The 24,240-nt window shown below is 45.5% G+C and overlaps 1 protein-coding gene across 8 annotated transcripts in view; it reads right to left on the reverse strand.

Moving 5' to 3' along the window:
• The window catches only part of Prkag2 (protein kinase AMP-activated non-catalytic subunit gamma 2), a 258,824-nt gene that overhangs the window by 18,543 nt on the left and 216,041 nt on the right, over positions 1–24,240 (reverse strand). For 7 of the 8 annotated variants that reach the window (XM_078040859.1, XM_078040856.1, XM_040291239.2 and 4 more), the window contains one exon: positions 14,485–14,591. In XM_078040859.1, coding sequence (XP_077896985.1) covers positions 14,485–14,591 — 107 coding nt within the window. The remainder of the gene's footprint in view (positions 1–14,484; positions 14,592–24,240) is intronic. The other variant, XM_078040857.1, reaches the window with a different exon arrangement.

The following is a 24,240-nucleotide window of genomic DNA, read 5'->3' on the forward strand; positions in this document are numbered from 1 at the left end:
ATGTCAAGATCACTGTACTGTCATGTGTAACTAATACAATAAAATAAAAATAAAATAAAATAAAACCACTGGTGGAACCATGAAATATTTTTATATAACCACAGTTGGTAGGATGAATCAACATGCTAAGTGAAATAAGCCAGTCCTCAAAAGTCAAAGATCAAATATTTTCTCTGATATGCAGAAGCTAATCCAAAATAAAGGGGGACGCGGGGGAGGATAGAAGAATGATTAGTGAAGTAGATGAAGGGGACCAAAGAGGAGGAAAGAGAGATGGGAAAGGAAAGAACACTGGAATGAGTCTGACCCAACCTTCCTACGTATATATACGAATACACCACAGTGAATCTCACCATTACAGACACCCAAGACATCAACTTAAAGAAACTACAAGTAACTGACATAAAGATCAGTAGAATAGAAGAAAGGAAATAGGGGAGGGACCAGGGGAGAGAAAGAGGAAGTACTGGGGGCTGAATTAGAGCAAATCATATTCTATGTTTTTATAATTTTGTCATAATGAATCCTAATGTTGTGTATCACTAAAAAGAACCAATTAAAAAAATTTAAAAAATCATAAAAACTGGGTGTGGCAGTACACACTTGTAATTCCAGCTACTCAGGAAGTTGTAGCAGGAGGTTCCCAGGTTCAAGGTCAGCCTGGGACATTTAGTGGGACCCTGTCTCAAAATAAAAAAATAAAAAAGGCTGGGGTGTAGCTCAGCAGTAAAGTGCACCTGGGTTTCATGGCCAGTGCTGGGGCAAAAAAGGACAGGGGGTGTGGCTCCAACAGAGAGAGAAAGAGAGAGAGAGGAAGTGAGGAAAGAAGCAAAGATATTCCCACTTCCCACTGTGCTGTGGCTTCCCGGTTGGATTATTTTGGGGAGTGGGATTCCTGAAATTTATAAAATTGAAACCTAAAAAAATATCCACCCAACAAAAGAAAACTTGTTAAAATATGAGCATACCAATGAGAAAAACATATCTAACACTGGTTAAAATTGTATAATTACGAAGAGTATGTTGAAGTTAAAAAAGTTTGACAATAAAAATACTGAGTATAAAATTATATTATATATATGATATAAAATATGTAAAATGGAAAAGATCAAAGAGAAGCAAGCCAATAATTACACTGCTACATTAAGGAGCTGGGACAATAAAATGTGTGTTTCTTTTAAAAAACTGTTATGTTGTTTTGTATAACTTTTTTTTAACTAAAAGAGAATGATTTTCTTCATATCCACTACATTAAACCATTTTTAACCTAGTAGTGAAAGAAATGGGTGAGAATTACAGGGACGTAAAGCAGACTGCAGGATTAACAATGCAGAAGCTATTTACTCATTTGCTATTTACTCATTTGTCAAGACACATTTTGCCTTTTTGTAGAATTATGTATGTGCCTGGTTCACCTGCACAAAAGCAAAGGGATCACTGATGATCAGAGGGAATTCATCAATGATTCTGCACACTTACCTAAACCAGTCCTGCACTGTGTCTTCTACACAGGAGGGATTCTATATGTGAGTTAAGTGAACTAGCAGGGAGCAGGAAAGAGGAGATAAGGAGTGCCAGCCCAGTGGGATGGGAGAGAAATGTGTCTCAATGGCATCTATAAATTGATTAAGGACTTTTGAGCCACACTTTTTGTTGAGAATCACAAAGATGTTCAGCCTATTTGCCTAACTACATGGCGTTCAGGATGGTGTGTCTCTTTGAGTGCTCTGAGATTTCCACCTGGGGATACCTGGGGAATCCTTGACTGGCCCTAGAAACCATTATAAAAGACTATGGAGGAAAATTCACCTACAAAGAGACTCTAACACATCAACATCTGATTAGCTTGCTTTTCTAAACTAGTTGGAACAGCCTAAGAAGCAGGGCATCTTTTAAAACCACAAATTGTTTATTGTTTTCTTCAAAATAACACATGCATCAGGAAAAAACATTATTATATTAATTCTTCAGGATTTATTATTATTATTTAGTTGTAGATGGACACAATACCTTTATTTTATTTATTGATTGATTTTTACGTGGTGCTGAGGATGGAACCCAGGGCCTCACACATGCCGGACGAGTGCTCTACCACTGAGCCCCAGCCCCAGCTCCTCTTCAGGATTATTCATGAAACTCTAAATGACCACAACTATTGAATAGTTACTCCAGGAAGTTCCAAGTTTGGCCAAAATGAAACAATTGAAAACAACCTGGACAAGCCGTAGGAGAGATCTGGACACTACTGAGGTGATGGCGTGTAGCCACATAGCCAAGGCTTGGAAGCACGATTTTTCACAGAAAAGACACACAGGGACTGTGATCCACATTCATTCTGGAATTTTCCTGAGGGTACTTTCCAAGTCATCCTCAAACAGACGAATTTCAACAGAAAACTGGAATCTATCAAAGAAGATCAAATAAATTCCAGGCAGGATAAGCACACCTGAGCACATCATAGTCAAGATGCCAAAAACTGAAGCAGAAAGAAAAATCAGCCAGATACATAACCTTTCAAAGGAGCAACAATCAGACAGATGGCTGACTTTGCAACAGAAACACTGACAGTCAGAAGATGACAGAAAGTCAGTCTGGTGACCCTGAAAGCCTGCCAGCCTGGCATGTGGATCCAGCGGAAACACCTTCAGGAGGCACCAGCAAATACAGCTGCTCAGACAAACAGGAGCTGGGAGAACTGTCAATCTACTACACTGCAAGAAATACCTGAAGGGGTGGGGTCCTGGTGCTGGAGGAGAGACTCCAGAGCTCAGAGGACTGCAGGAGTGGGCGAGGCACACCAGGAAAGGGCAGGCACAAAAGCAAGCATGGACTCCTTAGAACAAGAGTACAACACCCAACGGGCAGGCGACATGCACCGAAGCAAATGAAACAGATACGCACAGGCAGGAGAGGGGCTGCCAGCGCTAAGCTGCCTCGTAAAAACCGCACTGCGTGGGGTGGGAGGCGGGTGAAGTATCATGAGCTGGACAACAGTGCCAGACAGATGCTACCAGGCAGCCGTCTTAGGCTACTCAAAGAACACACGACTAAAAAGCTAAGGGAAAAAAAATGCAATAAAGGGCTTATTAAATTAAATGAAGATAAGAAAGGAGGAATAAAAGAAGAAATAACAGGAAAAATTAAAAACATCACCATCATCATGGAACAAAATGCTAGACCTGAACCAGCCACAGCAGTGAGGACACCAGGTGAACTACTCAGACGATACTCAGGCATTTATGGTAGGATTTAATCATCGTTAATGTAGGAATTACGTGACATCCCGGGACCCTACCAAGGAGAGGCTTTCTCTATTCTCTACTATGGCCCACGAGTTGAATGGATGTGACAACTGTATGAGAGCCAAACAAGGAAGCCTTCCCTCTGGGTACGCGTTTCTAGAAGTTTCTGGAAGAGACTATCCTGTCTAGGGGACTGGTTGGCATCAAGCCACAAATAGCTGAGCATTACAGACTTTAATAAACAAGAACACCTGATCAGAAGTGCATGAATTAACCCCAGGGGCAGGAGGAGTATTACTGTTAGCTTTATTTGCTAATATTTTGATATTTGATCTTGATATTTAATGTCTATACTTTGTACAAATGATCACATATACATTCAGCATATATTTTTTTTTTTTGGACTGGGAATGGAGCGCAGGAGTACTTTACTACTAAGCATATCCCCAGCCCTTTTTATTTTTTAATTTTAATATAGGGCTCACTATGTTGCTTAGGGCCTCACTAAGTTGATGAGGCTGGCCTTGAACGTGCAATCCTCCTACCTCAGCCTCTGCAGTTGCTGAGATTATAGGCATGTGCCACCACACCCTGTTAGTTCCAGCAGATGTTAATGAATATTTCCATGCTATAGACATTCCCATCAAATTTCAAGTTAAAAATGACAACACCAATGACTGTTATTTCAGAACCAGAAAAAATTTCTATTTCCCCATGGTAACTTCTCTGACCATTCTGTTACCTAAAAAGTCATAGCATCCTAAATGCTGCAAAGCTACTAAGTCTCGAGGCCCTGTAAACAAAACACAGAGGCAGTGGTCCCACAGCACAGATTCTAAATGTGTCAAATACAGCTGTAGCATAATCCACAGACCCACCAGTGCACATGAGGAACCGGTAACGTGTACTCTGGGAGGAGATTCACTGCTGATGCCACATGGGCCAGGGCAGGGAGCAGGGTGGGGAAAACCCCCTGTGGAGCCAGAGTTCAAGGGCCAGGAGGAGGTTAAGAATCTAAAGTGAAAAGTGGCAAGTGGCATTAATCCTGCAAGAGAAGGCAGCTCAGCCAGACGCATCACTCCTCTTGTCTGTGGGCTCACTGCTAGATATACTGGACTTCAACTCCCTCACTGTGTTTCTCCACAAAACCATCACACCACTGCGTTTCTCAAATTGAAATAATATATAAACATCCCACTGTTTCTGCTGATCTCAAGCACCAGCGCTTTCCTGATGAGCAGGCTTCATGCTGCCTCTAGCCATGTGATGCTGGCTCAGTTACCTCTGGAGCCCCAAAAATCCTGTTAGTAAACGGATCTGACAGATAACATTTTCCTCTCAGGCTTGTTGGATGGATTAAACAGGATTTTTGGTGTGGGTGCAGCCCAGTACCCAAGGATAGGAGCCCAAACAATCAACACTTTAATTTTCCACCCTGCACTGCCTAAACTAGAAGCTGAGAGTAAATGATTTACTGTTTTAATTTCACTTGTGTGAGGGTTGGGGGTGTAGCTCAGTGGTATATGCATCTGCCCAACATGAGCAAGGTCCTGGGTTCAATCTCTAGCATGGGGGAAAAAACCACCTACACAAATTGCTGACCTGTTGTACTCATGGAAGAAGACCAGATCCCTTCCTTCAGAGACCCAGCATAATATTCTGAAGTGCACAAGAGACACAAGCACCTTGCAGAGGGACAGTGAGTGCACAGTGACCATGCCTGTTCCTCTGGTGTTTTTGCTGAATGTTGTCCACCACAATGAAGCTAACACAGCTTCTTAACATGCAAACTGCTGTGAGCAATGTGAAATCATCTGGGAAAGTTCTTTCTTATTACAGAAGGCATGGGGTGTTACCAGTAAACCAATAAGCAGAATAAAAAGAGAACTGGCATAATCTTGTTCTAACTTAATTTGCAGAGAAAACCTCTGGGGGGTCTTGAGCACCTCTGAACGTTTCTTTCTTTTCAACTGATATGCAATTTGTTCAGACTGTTAGCATTTTTAGAATTTACATTTTAATAGGATTTTCAAACAACCAAATATGATAGTTATATAAGACAGGAAATAAAAATTTAATACAGAGATGATTTTTTAGAATTATAAGCAGTCCTGAGTTGCTCAGAGGGATTCTGGCAATTGAATGCCAAGCAACTATCTATATTTCAAAAACTCAGGGAACTGGTTTCTCTGATGCTTTGCTGCTTTCTATATGATTTTAGTTTGGTTTTCACTAAGTTGATTGGAGTGCACCCACACCAAAAATTAATATTGATGAAAAACAAAAGTTCTTTAAAAATTTCCAATTTGATTCCTTGCTAAATTTTCCACATCAAAGCTTATCAGGTGGATTTAATACCTGATCCAATCTCTGTATAAAACTTCTTAATCACAGTCAAGACCTTCCATGATCCAGACCTGGCCTTCCCTCCATGGCTATACCTGACCGTATTGCCTAGTACCTCCCTCTATCACAGTGTTCCTTCCACTTCAGTGAACCTACCTTCAACTCCACCTACCGAATCCAGCTCATCTTTAACTTCTAGCTCTGCAACAGAGCTACTCACATCACTCCAATCAAAATTACTATTTCTGCCAGCCTCAGCAAAAGCAAGGCACTAAGCAACTCAGTGAGACCCTGTCTCTAAATAAAAATACAAAATAGGCTTGGGATGTGGCTCAGTGGGTCAAGTGCCCCTGAGTTCAATCTCTGATACAAAAGAAAAAAAAAATCACCATATTCCTCCCCTCTACTCCCGTGGGACCAAACCTGCTACTTTTGGAGTTCCCCTTGTGACTCTTTAAAGAAGGTGACAGCTTCTCTTAAAGTTATCCTCCAACTACAGGGAGTATAACTAGGAGCTGCTTTATAACCCCAAATGTTATACAAGACAAAAAGCAGACACAGAGTAGGTGCTGATGAACAAAGGGAAAGGTGGCCACACTGAAGAACCCACGTGGGGAAGGGCTGGGAGTTGAGCCAGGAGCTCAGAAGCAGGCTGACCTCCGCAGAACGGGAAGAGCCAAGGCTAGATGCTCTGGGAGGGGGTGGGGGGAACAATCAGGAAGATTGTTTCAAACCAGATTGTTTCAAACCAGCTGCCCATCTTCATTATTAGTTTCTGGAGAAACTGAACTGCTCCAGATGTGAAAATGTATAGATATGAACATCTGAGGGCTTTCAATGAAAAAGATGGCTGGCCTGCCACTCTGGAGGGAAGCCCACCAAGCCCCCTTGTGAGCAGGAATGCATCCACAACAGATGTTAGGGCTCACTTTTAATTATGAAAGAATGGGAAGCCACACAAGACCCTGTATGGTAAAGTTACAGAAGTCCTAGTTCTCCCTCTCCCTCTCCCTCTCCCTCTCCCTCTCTCTCTCTCTCTCTCTCTCTCTCTCTCTCACACACACACACCCCTTACTAGAAGGGTTAAAAAAAATCTTCCAAGAAGAAATGACAGAGACTTTTTAAAAAAGAATAGTGAAGATCAATTTGAGGAGGGGGAGTCTAAGATCTGCTAACTCAAGTTCCTAAACAAAGAAAGCATTAGAAAGAAAACTGTTGAAGAATAATACAAGGAATAAAGAAATGAACAGCAAGATTTGGACTCCAAATCACACACCTAGTACAATGAATGGAAAACCCCCAAAAGCTTCAGATGGAAAAAATAAAATAAAATCACACATAAAGGGTAGAAATCTTTTAAAAATTTTTTTATATAGTTGGGACAAAATATCTTTATTTTATTTATTTATTTTTATGCAGAGCTGAGGACCAAACCCAGTGCCTCGCGCATTCGAGGCAAGCACTCTACCACTGAGCTACAGCCCCAGCCCCCAGTATAGAAATCTTAAAAAAAAACAACAGATTACTCTTTGGCAACACTGGTGGCTGGAAGTAATGGAATGATGCCTCAGAATTCTAAATAAAAATGATTTCTCTTATGGAATCTATACACTTAGTGTGGGGGATATATAGAATTTCAAGTAATAGACTCCCAGGCATCTTTTCTTGGGAAGCATTGTGCACTGAATATGAGTCTGAATTTAGTCTAACAGCTAAATGGGCTGTTTCTGGGGAACAGCATGGCAGTGAGGAACAGGCACAAGAGACTGCTGTTTTTATTATAAGCTGTTTTTCACTTAACGTTTAAAATGATTTATATGTACTTTTAAAAAAATCCTAAATTAACCATCATCTGCCTTCTGTCCCAGGGAGAGTACGTGCTCCCACCGCAAGCCTGCTGCGGGCGGGGCCCTGCCGTGTGCACACCTGCACCCCTCAAGCGCGCAGCCCCCTTATGCTCTTTTCTGATTCCTCTGTTCTGGATATCATATTAATTGGTCCTAAGTACAGCTGAGCTTACTGAGGAATCTTCCCAGGTATTGATGACTTTATCTTCCAAATTTCAAGTCCCTGGAAGTTAGAGTGCAGGCATCCCAGGTGTGCCACCAGCTCCTCAGCTTGGGCCCTGGGAAGCAGAGTCTGCCACAGAAAGTTCTGGGAATGTGATGCCAAGGAGCAGAGAAGAAGCAATGGGCACAAGGCCAAGAGGGTGAGCCAGCATGGACACTGCAGAGCCGACACACAAGGGCTGCACGACCACTGGGTCTTCTGGGGACGGTCCGCCCCGAGGCAGAGGCGTTGGTCCACTAGCTCTAGCCTTCTCTGGCTAAGGAAGCTGCGGTGCATACTTAGCGTAGGCTGGGTGAGGCGCTATCCTTGGCACACCTGCAAGAGCGAAGAGGGCTGAGCTCTGGGTGGTGGAGCGGAGGTCAAGATGGCCCGCAAGAGGGATCCGAGGCAATGAGAAAACTTGCTCTAGGCTGGCTGAGATTTAACCAACATTTTTCTACAGCGCAAGAGGACCCATCAATTCACTCTGCTCTGCCAAACCACACTTCTGCATCTTATCCATTGGGACATCACGCAGGGCTTTGCCAACTGTCTTGGTGAGATCCAGATATGCCTCATCCATGCAACAGTCAAAAACAGAGAAGTTGTGATCTCCCGGGATGTGTGTGCACATGTGTGTGCTCACATGTGCTCTGTGTGAATTCGTGACAGGTTCCATTCTGGCTGTTTGAGGACTCTATCCTCTCCATATGACCTGTTTCCACAGTGCCTCTCATTTCACAAAGGTCTGATAATCTCTTTTCTAGGATCCCTATTGTACTAAAATGTTACTCATCCGGGTAGAAATCAGACTTGGTTTGTGCAGACAGGCATTTCCTGTAATCTCAAACCTCTCTTGGGTTTTATTTTCTGTTAATCACTATTTATTTTGCCTTTTCCAGCTTGAAGGTGATTTTCCTTGATAATGAGAGAAGCACAATTGGAGCCAAAGGGTTTCACTTTCTCTGTACAGCAGCAGCATCAATCTTGAACAAGACCAGCTCTTCCCTTTATTTTTTGCTTGAAAATAATCAAGCACCCCTATGCATGTGTGCATTTTGATTTAAAATCTCAAACTAAGATTAAACCAGGCAACCCTCTTATAGCCATGCCCTTCTTTTAACTCATGTTTGATTATGTACTCTTCATTCAATATTTTCCATGTTCTTTTAGTTTTTGGCAAACAGCCACTTATTTGAGTAAATTGTTTTTTTTAAATTGGCATTATCATGAATACGGTCTGCAATAATTTAAACAATAAAATAAAGTAATACTCTGCACTGTAATCCCAAGTATAAAGTATATATTCTTCTTTTTTTTCCTACTGGACATTGTGATGCTGGGAATATGTCAGCATTGCCAGCTGGCTCTATTTCAGGCTCCAAGAATAAAGAAGGCCGGCAAGGAATGCAAAGCTGGAGGAGGAAGGACTTTCTCCTTCCTGTCCGCTTGCTGGCTGTGGGCTTCCTGGCCACTGGCTGTGGGCTTCCTGTCTGCCTGCTCCACTCTGTCCTACTTTGGCACCCATTTCCTTCCTATAGCAGCACTGAATCCAGTCTGTCCATTTTCCTGTTATGTGCATAATGGGCTTCCTCAAGCCCCCACGCCCACTCAGAGACACAAGTATAAGTCACAGGCATGCCCCAGGACCCCTCTTATCTCCATGACACCTTAGAGCAGTGGTCTGAAACCTCAGAGTGCATCAGAGCCATGGTAAAACATGGGTCATTGGACCTCGCTTCCACATTTCTGGTTCACTGGGACTGAAATTAGCCTCCAAATCTACATTTCATAAATCCCTGGCCTACGTTGAAGATGCTGGGTCTGGGAACCAAACTTTGACAACACGGCCTCAGAGGTTGTGATTCGCCCAATAAACCTATATCCAGTTAACATTTATCTGTGTTATTCTGTTCAAATAACTTGTATGGCTTCTGTTTCCTCATAGGACCCTGATACTAAAGACCTTGGCACCAGGAGTGGCTCCCAGAACGGAGCATTTGTAATTGGTGCCCTGTCCTTGGCTTACACAGTGCTAAGCTCTTTCTCAGTAGGAAACCAGATTCCTATTATCCAGGCATGCTGTGGCATCGTGACTAAACAAACCCTCTTCTGTGACTGTGCTGATGTCCTCTTGAACCACTAGGCTGAAGTGGCTGCTGTATCAGGTACTGAGACAGAATGAAGGACCATAGGCCTTGGTGTGGGATGGACCCCTGTGTGTGTGCTGGAGCACATGCAGAGACACTGTGCAATCAGGGCACAGACCTGCTGCAGTCATGGCCAGAGAACCAAAGAGGCTATGGCAACCCTGAAGAATCTCATTTCTTACAGCCAAAGGGCTGATGCTTCTAAATAAAACACAAATGTAATTCAGCACTATGCAGATGGCTTCAAGCCTTGGTGGAAAAAGTGGGACCTTTGTATCAGACACAGGGACATGTAAATGGACTCGAAAAAGCTGAGATTCCTGAATCCGGAAGGCACTCCTGATGCTCCGGTGGCAGTGAGATTAGCTGGCTCTTCAGTGTGTGAGAATCTCCTGTTTTGCTTGAAAACCTGGTACAAGCTTTCATGAGCAGACTCTTTTGCACGGCTGCTTACTCATCTCAAGACAACCCCATTCAGCTTTTGCAGTCCTCAATTGGTAACTGGGGATAGGTTCCAGAGCAGGAAACAGGTGACATCTGGGAAGATCTATAAGATTGTGCTATTTTCTACCTGCAGAAACCTGGGAAGTATGTGTGGGAAGAGGTTCTAACAGTGAGGTGGAATTTAATACTGATTTGGTGGAATTTACTGTTATAGGTGGACTATCAGAAATTATTCATTTAACAACTGGTGCATGCAGCCAGAAGTGGCTCTAACCACCTACTGGGTCGATTAACTAAAATCCAGGCATTGCTGGGTCCATGTTTAACAAGGCTGTGATGCGAGAACTTCTGTGCAAGACTGAATGGAGGGTCCACAGGCTCAGGTAGTGGAACCGTGGCCGCTCATCATCCTGTGCAAACTGGTGCTCTCACTGAGCCCAGAGGAACATGTGTGAGGGAAGCACCACACGGGCTATGCTCTGCAGGCTAGGCACGTGACAGGAGACAGTGCCCGGGCCAGTCTCACTGACTTCAATGGGAACAACACTTCCAGTAGCAGAGGCCTCTGCTGGTGCCAGTGACAAGGCAGGCACAGGCACTCATCAAGAGCAGCCAAGGAGTGATGATTAGAATGGTCAGATCCATGGGGATCTCTGCTGCCAGCTGACTAGGCTACAGTGGGCCTCAGAATAAACAGACCAATAGCCTTCTAAAACGTTAGTTGACCTACACAATAAGAAAAACCCTAAATGACTTGAGTCATCAAACTGGAGAGCCCTGTCCTCCCACCCAGTTTCCAGCCTAGCCTAGCTCATGGACCCAGGGCCCTGGGAAGCAGCCTGGGCACCAACCCCATCCATATCATTTCTTCTCTACACTTTACCACAAGGGACTTGCAAAGGGAAACTTGGGTTTTTCAGAGTTAATAGATATTAGTTCTGAATGGCTGCTAATTTCTAGAACCCCAAGTGCCACTCTGTCTGCTAGTCAGATCATGGCTATGGTCACTAGGTCACATAGATAAAGTCCTGGCCCTTGACTAATCAGAAGGGGCATAGGAGATCTGCAGGGCCAGGCTGTGGTTATCTCCTCAGTTTTTGAATGTGTGATTCTGACAAATGGCAGGACTCCTCTACTGGCTTTTTGAAACTCAGAGTAAAGGATGTTGTAGGAAAAAGAACAAAATAGAAAACCTCTAGAATTTCCTCTTGCTGCTGGGCTAGCAGCCAAATGTAGTGCAGCATCCCTGGGGCGGGGGGGGGGGGGGGGGGAGTGCAGAGGCTGCCACCACCTGCGGCCACACAACACTGGGTGTGTCTTTCCCAGATAACACGTAGGTATTTGCATGTGCTACTCTGACACCTGCACTGAGTGACTCTAAAAGCTCTTCAGAGGGACCAGAGCAAGATCAGGTTGAACAGCAAGCCCAGCTGCTCTTCTGCAAGGGCCTTATGACTCAGCAAGGTCAAGTTAGGGGTGCTGCATGAAGCCTCCCCTGACAGGAAATTCATAGGAAAAAAGATCCAACACAACCGAGTCCTTACTTGCAGATAATCATTTTCCTTTGGGAAACAGTTCCTGACTTAGAACTGGGCCCTGGTAGAGTCTGAACAACCAACCATGGGATGCTGAGTGAGCCCCTGGCCTGAGCTCCCCCCTACTAACATGGCGTTCTCTGACCTCCAAGCAAAATTGCTGGTGTGTAAGGCTGGACGTAGGTGGAGGCAGAGCTTGTCCTGCCAGAAGCACGATGACTCACTGCTGACCCCTGGGTCCCCAGCGTTTCCCCCACCTCCAATACCACAGCCTGGGGAGAAAACTAGGCTTGGTTCACGATGCCTCTCACTACCGGCCACAGCTGGCACTGCAGAGTGGCTCTGGAGGACTGTGGGGATGCCCCCCAGCAGGCACAGCTTCAAACTGTGCATCTGAAGCTCTTGGGATACACATCTCTCAGGACTGAGGGACGGCCAGGACTGAAACTGATCCTTAGGTTAATTCCAGTATTAAACTCAGGGAAACCAGCCTCAGGATGTAGAGGTGGCCTCTCCAGAGACTCAAGCTGGAAGCAGAAGAGCTGTGTGCAAGAGTGTCCTTCCACCCTCATTCTGGGGCAGTGCAGCCTTTCATTTCCACTCCGTCTGTCCTCCCATCTCTGAACATCTCCTTTTCTGGTGTCCTTGTAGATGGTTGTCTACAGTCCCCAATTACGGCTCTGATACTTTTACTCTCAGAATAACTTGGTCATGGTATATCCTGTTCCTGTGTGTGTGTGTGTGTGTGTGTGTGTGTGTGTGTGTGTGTGTTTAACTAAAAAAATAGTAAATCCAACAACCATTTTCTCATTCTTCTCAATGGCTACATGGTATTTAATGATATGCCTGTTCCTGAATTTATTTAACCCATCTCTGACTGATGCACATTTGTGTTGTTCTGGCACTTTGCTATCCTTGAGCCATTTTCCCTGTGTGCTTTCTTGCTTCTCAAGGGAGTGTCAATGACAACTGCCACAGTCTGTATCTAGAAAAATACAACTTCAAATACATCTTTGACTTTCCTTTAGCCAATGCCAACCCGCTCTCCCTATTTCCATGGTAATATATTTCAGCTCTGTTCAAGCTTAGACAGTCACAGGATAAATGGCTTCCAGGAGAGGAAGTACACACAGCTTCTGCTAATTACGGAAATGACTATACTGGATTGGTGACCTCTGGCATTCAGAAAGCATTGCATTTTTCATGTATTACTCATTTTGGCTGAATTCTAAATTCCAAAGATAGTCAATAGCATGGCAAGTAAGGTACAAGTTTGAGGCCAGTGGGCAACTCAGCAAGACTCTGTCTCAAAATAAAAAAGTAATAAAGACTGGGGATGTAGCTCAGTAGTAGGGAGCCCTTGGGTTCAATCTCTAGGTATAATAATGATAATAATAATATAAAACAAAATATAAGGGACCCTGAAGGTTACCTGGTCCAAAAGGAATTGAGCAAAGTTGTAGGATATAAAATCAAGTTACAAAAATCAATTTTATTTCCATATATTAATAAGAAACAACTGGAAAGTGAAATTAAACACTAGTGACAGGACTGAAGCCATCTGTCTTCTGTAAGCCCCAAGGAGCAGGCAGAGGAGCTCCAAAGGCCCAGGAGTCCTCTCAAGAAGGGCTATGGTGCCTGTGTGGGAACCAAGGCAGAGGGACCCAGGGCAGGTAAAGGAGTGGGCGGGGGCCAGGGCAGAGCTGGAGGAGCCTGGGGGGCGTCTCCAAGGGCAATCCCAGGTAGACCAACTAATATAGGAGAACAGAAGAAGCTAGAATCAACTAGCCTGGATACTGTGCAGCCTGGAGTCTCCTAAGGGCTCAAGCTGAGGCTGCCTTCTATGGGCTTTGTTGAAATCACACCCTGTTGGGCTTCCTCCCCAGCCCAGTCCTTCTTCCAATCCTTTTTTGGTTTCTCCTGGAAACACATCCTCCATAAACCTCTTGCTCCCAAGTTCTTGACTCAGTGAATACTTCTGAGGAATACAACCAAAGACAAGCTTACTCGGTGCCGACTTACATAGAAACATGCACACAGACAATAACTGTACATGTATGTGTATACATACGTTATTTGGTTATACCAAATGCAGTTGATCATTATAGAGTGAATGACTCAGGTCTTTTCACGTATGCTTATAAGTCATAACTTATATAACATGAACTGCAATAAACACAATTTTCACAGTGAAATTATCAGGTTCACATTTTCTGCTTAGAGATCAATAAAATTCTCTTTCAAGAGATTACCCACCTTAGGACCTTTCCCCCTGTTAACCAACATTATTTCAAATAGTCATAATACATTCCACTGAATAACCGAGAAAGCCCATCAGGACACATGGAGGGAGCCCGGGCAGCAGAGTGGGAATGGGCGTGTGCTCCAGCACCAGCAGACAAGCCCACGCTCATACCCTAGGGCCGCCACATGTCTGCTCTGTGGCTTGAGCCCTTAAACTCTAGAATCTATAGATTCAGCTTTGTGACCTAAGTTCTTAAGATTAGAATTCAAATTTCCTTATCTGTAGAAGGAGGACAGTGATACCACATTCCTTCTAAGGCTGCCTCGGAAATTGAGAAGTTATAAAACCTAGCACAGGGCCTGATGAGTGGAGAGGACTCAATTGTTGGCTGCTGGCATTGCTGAATTTAAATTACCACAGAAAGTAAGCCTCCAAATAACATGCCAAAGTTCATGAAAACTGGGTACACTTACTTGTAATGTAGTATCGAAGACAACAAGCTTTGAACTGGTTGGAACGATGTCATAACACTTGTGTGACCTCATGAATCGCATGTAAACGCCACTTTCTGAATCTTCTACTGTTAAAAAAGAAAAGAAGCCACATATCAATAATAATAAAGAGTTCCCTCCACTGAGGAAGAGCAGGAACAGAAAACCCACCTCTGACAACTTGGTGGGAAAATATGAAATGTTTCCCTGTAAGATCAAGGACAAGGCAAGGACGTTGACGCTCACTAATCTTTGTATTGGAATCCCAGCTGGTGCAACAGGTGAAGGAAAAAACTGAAAGGCACAGGGGCTGAGCAGGGAAAAACACAACTGTCTTTATTTGCACATGGAATTATTTTCTAGATAGAAAATACCAAAGCATATAGGAAAAGTTTCTAGATCTAAAAAGAATGAATTTAGCAAGGTCACAGATACAGGGCTAATAAAACAAAAACAAAGCTAATCGGGCTGGGCTGGGGGGCTCAGGGGTGATGCGCTCGCCTAGCGCGCACGAGGAACTGGGTTCAATCCTCAGCTCCACATAAATGTAAAACCAAAAAATAAATATTAAAAAAAAGCTACTGTACCTCTATATGCCAGCAATGAACAACGGGAAGGTTAAAAACAGTTTAGAAAAACACCAAATGCCATATGGAATTATGGATCTGCAGGAGGGGACAAAGAGCACTGAAAACGATAACTATGATGACAAACACAAATAATGTCTTTTTCATTATTCAAATCTCTGCAAAAGTCACTGAAACAAACTGAAACAAACATAATGAGTGTTTTGGGGTTTAGGTCATCTCTGCAGGGAACCTGCGCAGCGCCACCACCCGACCAATGACACAAAGATCCAGGAGCCATGCTCCTCGCTGTCTTCTTTACCTGAACCAATGAATCACGGAGTCTTGTTGGGTTTACGGCAAGTCTCTCCTAAACTTGCGCGGCCACAACCCAGGCCGTGATCCCCAGCTCCCTGATGGAGCTCTTGGCTTTCTGCCTTATTCTTTTCAACAGCTGTCCACACTACAGATTCCCCAAAAGCAGATCTAATCGAGTTGCCCTGGTGCTAAAAACATCTCAGTGGCTTTTAATTGCTTGAGATAAAGACAAAATCCTTGAAGAAACCTGCAAGGCCCTGTGCTGAAGGCCCTGTTCCCTGGACATCCTGGTCCACCCAGCTTTCCCTCTTGGCATAGGGCCTCCTTTCAGCCCAAATGGCGCACTCTCCCATGGGCCTTCCACTCTGCTCCCTCTGCCCCTTCCCAGCCCAGCTGACTCCCTGTGTCAGTCCTAGGCTCAAGGGCGTGACTGGCAGGTTGTGGACCTACAGTGAAGCCCTGCCTCTGGATTGTAGGGCTGTGATCTTACCAGGACGTGGCCCACCTCCCCCCGCCTGTGGGGCCTGTTCCCGTCCTGCCTTCCAGCTCTGAATCTATCTCCAGAAGACTTCTTTGACAGTTCCACTCCACCTACATGGATCTCTGTACTCTGGAAGCAACTGTGAAGAAATAAAATTGCTTCCGTGTGTGCAGTAAGTAGCAATCTAAGTGTCCAGCAGTGCAGTGCCGCGGTGCCGCGGTCCTCAACTGGAGAAGGAGCCTTATTTCCCCATTTTCTACTGTGGTAATCCAGACCGACTGTTTTCCCAATTTCATGGTAAGCCCTGTGGACCACTCCCAGGCTCTACTTTTAATTCTCTCCCCAGGGGGCCACCACTCCAATCACCCCTGGATAGATGCCTCTAAAGCCACCCCTCTTCTGTGCAGTGGGATCCAGACATCTCAGCATGCTTCTCAGGAACCTCCCTGTCTGGCTTCTCTCATTTTCCCACTTGCTGTTTCCTCTCCAGGCAAATGGGCAGGGAGACTTGCTGTCTTCAATCCCACCTTCCTGCACCTGTTCACTCAGCTTTAACCTCAAGGTTCTTCTCCTCTACTTCTCCAATTTCAAACCCACCTCCAATGTAAAAAAATAAAGTAAACCTCTGGGGCCCATTATAGACAGGTATGCAGCAAATTACCTTAGTTTTTATACAACCTTGAGGAATAAGCCTTAATTTCTTCATTTTGTGTATTAGTAACTGGGGCTGGGAGAGGCTGAATCACTCACCAGAGAGGGAAGTGAGCACAGTGAGACTTAAAGCTCCACCCCACTCGACAGCTCTTCCCATTAGTCGCTGCTGCTCCCCTGACTTGCTGCACCATCAACAGAGGCCTTCTGTGAGCTGGTCCCTGTCCTGGGTGTAGACACACAGGAGGACGAGATGCCACAGACCCTGCCTCAGAGCTAAATGCTAGCAGGTCACACAGGATCACACAGTGGGCAACATGCCCTGCCTCAGAGAGGGCAGGGAAGCAATCTAAGACAACCCTTCCTCCCTGGGCATCTGTCCGTGGTCTTCCTCGATTATCGCTTTACGTCTTGCCCACAGGGACTACGTTTCAAATATTCTTCTCCTTCTTAGATGACAATATCTTTGAATCTTAATCATCTAATCCATGAATTAATTGGGCCAACAAATACTTATTGCATGTTGTCTTGGGTGGGTTCTCCCAAAGCTGACTCCAGGACCAGGGGGAGTGAGACAGGGAAGGAAAAAATAAAACATGTTATTATTATAACAATTTACAGGCATCAAATCTGCCAGGGAGGGCTCTGAGGGGCTGCGGGGCTCCCATCTGTCTCCTGCCCTTGGGGGATCCAGGGTTGCTCCTGGGGCACCACCTCAGCATGGCTGCCAGAGAGGGCCCTCGGTCAGAGAGGCAGCAAGCGAGAGCCTGGTTAGACCAAGAGGATGCCGTGGGCGGCCACTGTGCAGAGGCGGGGCTGCCGTCCTCCACAGGGATGTGGCTGTGTCCTTGGACACTACAGCTGGTGAAGAAAGACCATCACCACACTGTCATGAGCACTGCTGAGGACAGGTACGAGGCTCATGAGTGGGTGAAACCTAAGTGGCTTCCATTTTCCCCAAACATTTATCTACCAGAACATGAGTCCTGCAAAGGAAGAAGCAAAACAGAAAGTGCTCAGGTGAGTGGCCCAGGAACTTCTGGCCCCCTGTCTGCCATCAACGGTGCTCTGTTGCATGCCTCCCATTCTTTAGCGGCAAAGTGCCTGCTGCATCTACTCTAAAATTCAGTGTGTGAAACCAAGAGGGTTACTAACAATAACAAAATGTAACAGTCTTCTCCCAGAAAGGAAACCTTACAAGACCTTCCCTATAAGACATGCACATACTGCAGATACCTGTATTACTATGTGAATTTCTGAAACAAAAATTTTAAATACTCTAAAACAGGAATATCCAAACATTTAGAATTTTTAAAAACCAGAAAGTTTTGAGTTAGACATATTTAGTTTTTGAAAGTGTTTAAGTAAACATTGTATTTTGATTTATAGAAAAGTTACAAAGATAAAACAGTTTCCAAGATCTCAAGCCAGGTTTCCCCTAAACCGAATATCTCACATTAATAAGAGATACTTTTCACAAATGATGAACCAACATTCATATGTTATTATTAACTGAAGCTGCCACTTATTAGGATTTCCTTATTTTCTCCCTAACGCTCTCTTTCTCTCCCCGGATCCCATTCCCGACAGCCCGTCTCTGTCATCATGCCAGTTCAGGCTCTTCTGCATGGGACAGACGCGCAGACCTTGTTTTGATGACCTGGACTGTTGCGGGTGGCAGGACACCTGTGGGCTTGTGTGGTGGTTTACTCATGACCTCAGTCCTGGGGTCTTTATCCATCCCACATCAAGGAAATGTACTTTACATGCACCATCATACTGACCGCCTGGCTACGGTGGTGTTAGATTGCTCTCTCCCTCTTTCTGTCCCACCATCTTTGAAGGGAGGTCACCATGTGAGCCCATACTCAGTGGGAGGAGGCAGGCCCTACCTCCTTCAGAGCACAGCTTCTATGTAAATGACTGGAGTAACTTAGTATAAGAGGGTCATGTGCCCTTCATTCATTCCCAATAGCATGGACGCTGGATATCCCCTTCCCACTCTGAGTTCTGATGCTGTCCTATACTGGGCTGCCCAGTGCCCGCCCCTGCTGCTGCACCCGTGTGCAGGTGTGGGGCTCATGCCTGGTTTGGACAGCTGTGGAGTCTGCCTGGCTCTCACTGCCCAGCAGGCCCACCAGGACTGCCTGTGCCCCAGACTCAAGTCAGCCAGGCCATGAGGAACAAGGTCCTGTCACAACTGTGTCCTTCCCCTACCAGAGGGAGGGGAGGGGAGCTGGGCTCCTCCTGTGCAGACACGTGGCCTCCGGGTCACCTGGAGACGGGCGCTCCACCGTCACATCTCACATCAGTACGGTACACTGGTTACAATTAATGAACCCATAAAGTAATAATGAACAAATTATTAACAAAAGTCCCCACATTGTTTGGATTTCCTTAGTTTTCCCCTTCACGCCCCTGTCTCAGGATTCCATGTCACCACCAGCCAGGTCTCCTCAGGCTCCTCACAGCTGATGCAGCTTCTCAGCCCTTTTCTGGACGGTCTGGGGAGAGCAGCACAGGGGCTTGGAGGGTGCTTTTCCCATGACCAGCCTGAGGTTTAGGGAGGAGCGAGGACAGCTTTTAAATAACAAAAGCTTGACCAAACCCAGCAAAATGTTAAGTAATAATGCCTGTTGGTTTGGAATGAGGACAGGTTTTTTTTTTTTAATTATTTAAAAAATTGGTTCTTTTTAGTTATATATGACAGTAGAATCCATTTTGATATAATTTTGTTACTGATATTTAATAAAACTATTAGTAACAACAGAAGCATTAGAATTTTAAGTTAGAAAAATAAAATACTCTTCCTTTTTTTTTTTTAAACATCTTATTTTACTTTCATTTACTTCTCTTTATTTTATTTTTATTGGTGCTGAGGATCGAACCCAGTGCCTCATGCATACTAGGTGAGCGCTCTACCGCTGAGCCACAACCCCAGCCCGGCTCTTCCTTTCTTACTTTGCTTCTCCATGCTTACTATAAACTTTCTGATTAAGGGCATTACTGACATTAAGGTGAAGTCTCAAAATGCACTTGGAGGAAGAAATCATTAAAATAGAGAGTAGTCTGGAATTAAGCAGGGGGAAACCCACCTAAAGCATTCAATAACAGGTTGTTTGGAATACATTATTAAAATTCCAGAGAAGGCAAGAAGTTCAGATTCTCAATGTTCAAAAGGTCACTGGAATTAAGAAAGATATCATCACAGTGTTTTGCTCTTGCTTTGGTTATTCTGCATGTTTTTGCACAGAAGCAGAGTTGCAGAGCTTTGCTGGCACTTGGGGCACTGGCCACACAGGAGGGACCCGATTGCAGGCTTATGTTAAATCTCACCACCTGGGAGCAGAATGCTAACTCAATGCTGTTTATTGAGGAGTTACTAGAGTAACGTATATATGAAAGGTTAACTTGGGTTTTTAAAATGCAAACAATGAAAACACTAAATGGGAATATGTGCAAGTAAGTATTTATCTTTCTAATGTGATGACAACGTGGCTCCCTGACTTCTAATGAGCCATCCAGCCACACAGAGCACCCAGTCCCCTATGGTCCCCAGCACACCTCTCCAGCCTCACCTTCCTGCCATGTCTCTTAGGAATCTCATGTTCTGGCATCATATTGGCATTTCCTTTTTAAAGGAAGTACCTGAACGTCAGGAAGTTCCATTTGGGGGTGTGTTCCTAAGGCTTTTGTCTTGGCCTCTGCACACACTGCTCTCTTCCAGGTCAGCAACTCCTTGTTCTATGACACCTACCAATGTCCTCCTTACCCCTCCGTAGTAAGGAGTGTCCTCTCCAGGCATGCCCTCCTGAGACATCAGAAGGAGACCTTATTTGCAATACCAGTGTCTGCACACGTAGTGAAGGGGGAGGATCTTGAGATGAGACTGTCCTGGATTAGAGTGGGTCCTAAACCCAAAGACAAGTGTCCATCAAAGAGAAGAGTGGAGAGAGACACAGGGAAGGCCACATGAAGATAGGCAGACAGGAGTGACGCATCTACAAGGCAAGGGCACCAAGGACTGCAGCAGCCACCAAAAGTCAAGAGGCCCAGGGAACCAGCCCTGCCGGCAACTTAAGGCAGACTTCTGGTCTTTGAAACCATGAGAGAATAAATTCTGTGGTTCTAAAGCACAGAAATTGTGGAAATCTGATACTGTGGCCTCAGGAAACTGATACACCTCCCGAGTCCAGTTCAAAGGCCCTTCCTCCCATTATACCTTCCTTAAAGCCCCTCATGCTGGAATTAATGGCTCCAGCTCTGACACGCCCACTAGTGCTTTGTGAGAGATCTGCTGCTGGAGTCTTCGCGGCCTTATACTGGGCATGCAGGGCTGGCTCTTGACTGGGCCATCACCTCCCCTGGACAGTGAACCTGCCTTCCCCCGTCTTTAGGATCCAGGCACTCAGCGTGTCCCCATAGGAACCAGGTCAAAGAAAAGCCTACAGAACCGTATGCTACCGAAAGTCATGCAGATCCAAAGTGCAGGCACAAACGTGGACCTCTCTGACCTCAGAAAAATGACAAGCAACAAGGCAGGCAGGTGTAAAGGATGATGGCGAGCCTGGACTAACAACCAGTAAATAAGCTGCATCGACAGTGTATGCCTTTATGAAGGTAAGACTAGGGAGGGTTTTAGTTTGTTTACTTGTTTTGGTACTAGGGATTGAACCCATGGGTGATTTACCACTTAGTTGTGTCCCCAGCAATTTTATTTTTTATTATTTTGAGACAGGGCCTCACCAAATTGCTGAGGCTGGCCTTGCACTTGAGATCCTCCTGCCTCGGCCTCCCAAGTTGCTGGGATTACAGGTGTGTGCCACTGTGCCTAGTTAGGAGTGTGAGTGAGTGAGTGAGTGTGTGTGTGTGTGTGTGTGTGTGTGAGAGAGAGAGAGAGAGAGACAGAGAGAGAGAGAGAGAGAGAGAGAGAGAGAAATAATGCCCCTCGGAAGTGTCCCATGTGATTTTTAAAAAGTAAAATGGTTGTTTATCTAAACCTTTAACATGTTTGCAATTACCTTTTATATTAAAGCCATTTTTTCTAATTCCATCAATTATAAAAATGCAGTTGAGTACGACAGCAGAAAAGTTTAGATAGCAGAAAATTTTAAAATGTTCACACTACCATATACAATTTTAAAAGCCCTGCAAATACACCAAACAACTAAACAAGTTCACTATAATAATTACTATAGTCATAAATTACTTTTTCTAAGACCCATTTATGTGGAATTTTAGAAAGAATTTGAAAAACAATGTCATAAGATTCCTTGGTATTTTGGGCCCTAACTGTATAAAGATGAGGAGGACAGACTGTCATTAAAATGGATTAGTCAAGCAAAAATACTGACAGATAACTGAAGAGACAGCTGCACCATGAAATGGTTTCACCTATAAGCTTTTATCACACTAAACGATGGCTCACAGGTGGACTTCAGGACCTCCTTCTCATAGATATGCTCACTGCTGATTGATCTGTTACTAGCTGGACGTTGTCACCACCCACCCACCCAGGCTCTCTCTACCCTGGAAGTGCTGGCTACTGCGCTGGCTGTGAATCAGAGACCCAGAGCAGCACAGTGCTCCATCCCAGCTCCGAGTTCCACACAACTCTGACATCCAGCTCTGGATCTCTTGCTGCTTCTGGAAGGGGGCTGTCCCATCACTTCTGGGGGTGGTCACCCTGCTTTTCAGATGCAGTTGATATTAATGAAAGAAAAAAGACCCTTTGAACACACACCTCCTGTCCAGAAATCCCAGGAGAACAGCCCCCTCCCAAGCTGCTGGTCACTCAGGCACAGCCCAGGCCAGGCCAAAGTGATCAGCAGCACCTCACTGCTAACCCGCTTGACCATGTGGCACCCCACTTGTACTGATCTGAGGTCCACCCCTAAACACACAACACAGGGACTGCTGCTCACTCTCGCCCCCATAAAAATCCTAGTGTGTTAAATTATTATTTTCAATTTAAAGTTGTAAAAATGGCCACAGACACCTCTCGGAATTCACCTCTGACATTCTCTACCCTTCCTTCCATGCCACACAGTACTTGACCCTTGCAGTCACTTAGCATGTGTTTTCTCTCTGAGCCACCCCCAGCCCTGACATTCTATGCTTTATCTTTAAGGCTGGGAGTGGACCTGTGAGTTGGAAGCCTGGGCTGGGGGCCTGGATGTGAATCTGGAGAGCAAATGAGGGCCTCTCAAAGACCAGAAGATGGGAAATGGGGCCATCTGGGTTGATACAAAATCTCCACATACAGTAATGAATTAATTTAAAGTTTGTTTTTGGAAATTATTATCTAAAATAGTAATAAGAGGCAAGCGGATGTTTTCTAAAAATAATACTAGAGAATAGCTAAAATTTATGGTAAAATAAGTAACTAGGGTGCTCCACAGTAGATGACACTGTCACTTAGTGCACGCCAGCCCACAGCACTATTCTGAGCCTCAACAACATTAACTTGAAATAACACAAAGTGGGTACAATTATCATCCCCACTTAGAGATGAAGACACTGAGACATGGTGGATCAATGACCTTCTCCAGGGTGGCACCGCACCTTTAGTAGGCAGCGGGACCAGTTTTTCTGCCATTCTAGAATAGTGGTAGTGTTCAGGAACTGAGGGTGGGCGATTCATTAAATGGAGGCAGAAAGCAACGGGACAGGAAAAGCAGAGGTGGACCTCGGGGTGAAGAAAAGGCCTGCAGTGTGCCCCAGCATAGAAAACCAGGGATCAGCAGTAGATCAGGAAGTAACTGTGGGAAACTGAGGAAGTGCCCAGTGCACAGGAGCCCCACAAACACTGGCTTCCTCTATACCAGTGGCTCTGGACTGGGAATGAGTTTGTCCCTGGAGGGGACATGTGGTGACATTTGAAGCCATTTCTGTTTGCTACTTCAAGGAGATGGGGTGCATGTGGTGGGATCTACTGTTTGCTGACCCCCACCCCACAATGCCCAGGACGGCTCTGGAACTAAGAGGAGTCTGGCCCCCATGCTGAGCAGCCCTTTGCCTGTGGACCGCCTCTTCCCCAGTGCCCTTCCCACTACTCAGAATGCATCCACTCTCCCAGATGCGACCCCCAGCCCTGGCCTTGGCCTCTGCTGCAAGCTCTGTCTCAGTTCTGGCAGGGGTGGCAGGCAAGGAGCAGGATGGGCAGATGGGGACACAACAGAGGGAGCTGGGGCCTGCACCTCTTCAGGGAGAGCCCTGATCCTAGCTAGGCAAAGCTCCTGTGACAGGAATTCTCTGAGGAGTGCCACATGGGGTGTGACACAGTCAGTCTGTCTGAGGTTGGTATGGGCCTAAGGAGGCTGAGGCCAGAGCAGGAGAAGCACCCAGCTGTTCAGCCAGCTGCTGGGATTCCCTGAAGGCTGCACAGCCTCAGCCCACTGTGTGTGCTGGCAGTGCCCTCACACCATGCGACCCTCACATGGCCGGGGCAAAGGAGGCGACGCTCGCTGGCTTCTGTGCAGAGAAGGCCGTTGACCGCTCTAGTCTGTGACTGCTGTGCCGCCCTGTCAGTCAACACATGGATGTCCTTGCTGGCAAATGGGTGCAGGCCAGTCAGAGTGTGGCCTAGCAGAGCTGTGGGGGCTGAGGGTCCTAAAGGACAGAGGAGGGGGCAAAGCTGCAGAAGTGGCCCCACCACAGGGAAGGCATAGCACCTCCTGTTCAGCCACCACCTGAAAGGGGCTCTGCTGGGCCAAGGCAGGC

Source organism: Ictidomys tridecemlineatus, chromosome 2 (genome assembly GCF_052094955.1).
Source record: "Ictidomys tridecemlineatus isolate mIctTri1 chromosome 2, mIctTri1.hap1, whole genome shotgun sequence".
NCBI lineage: Eukaryota > Metazoa > Chordata > Mammalia > Rodentia > Sciuridae > Ictidomys > Ictidomys tridecemlineatus.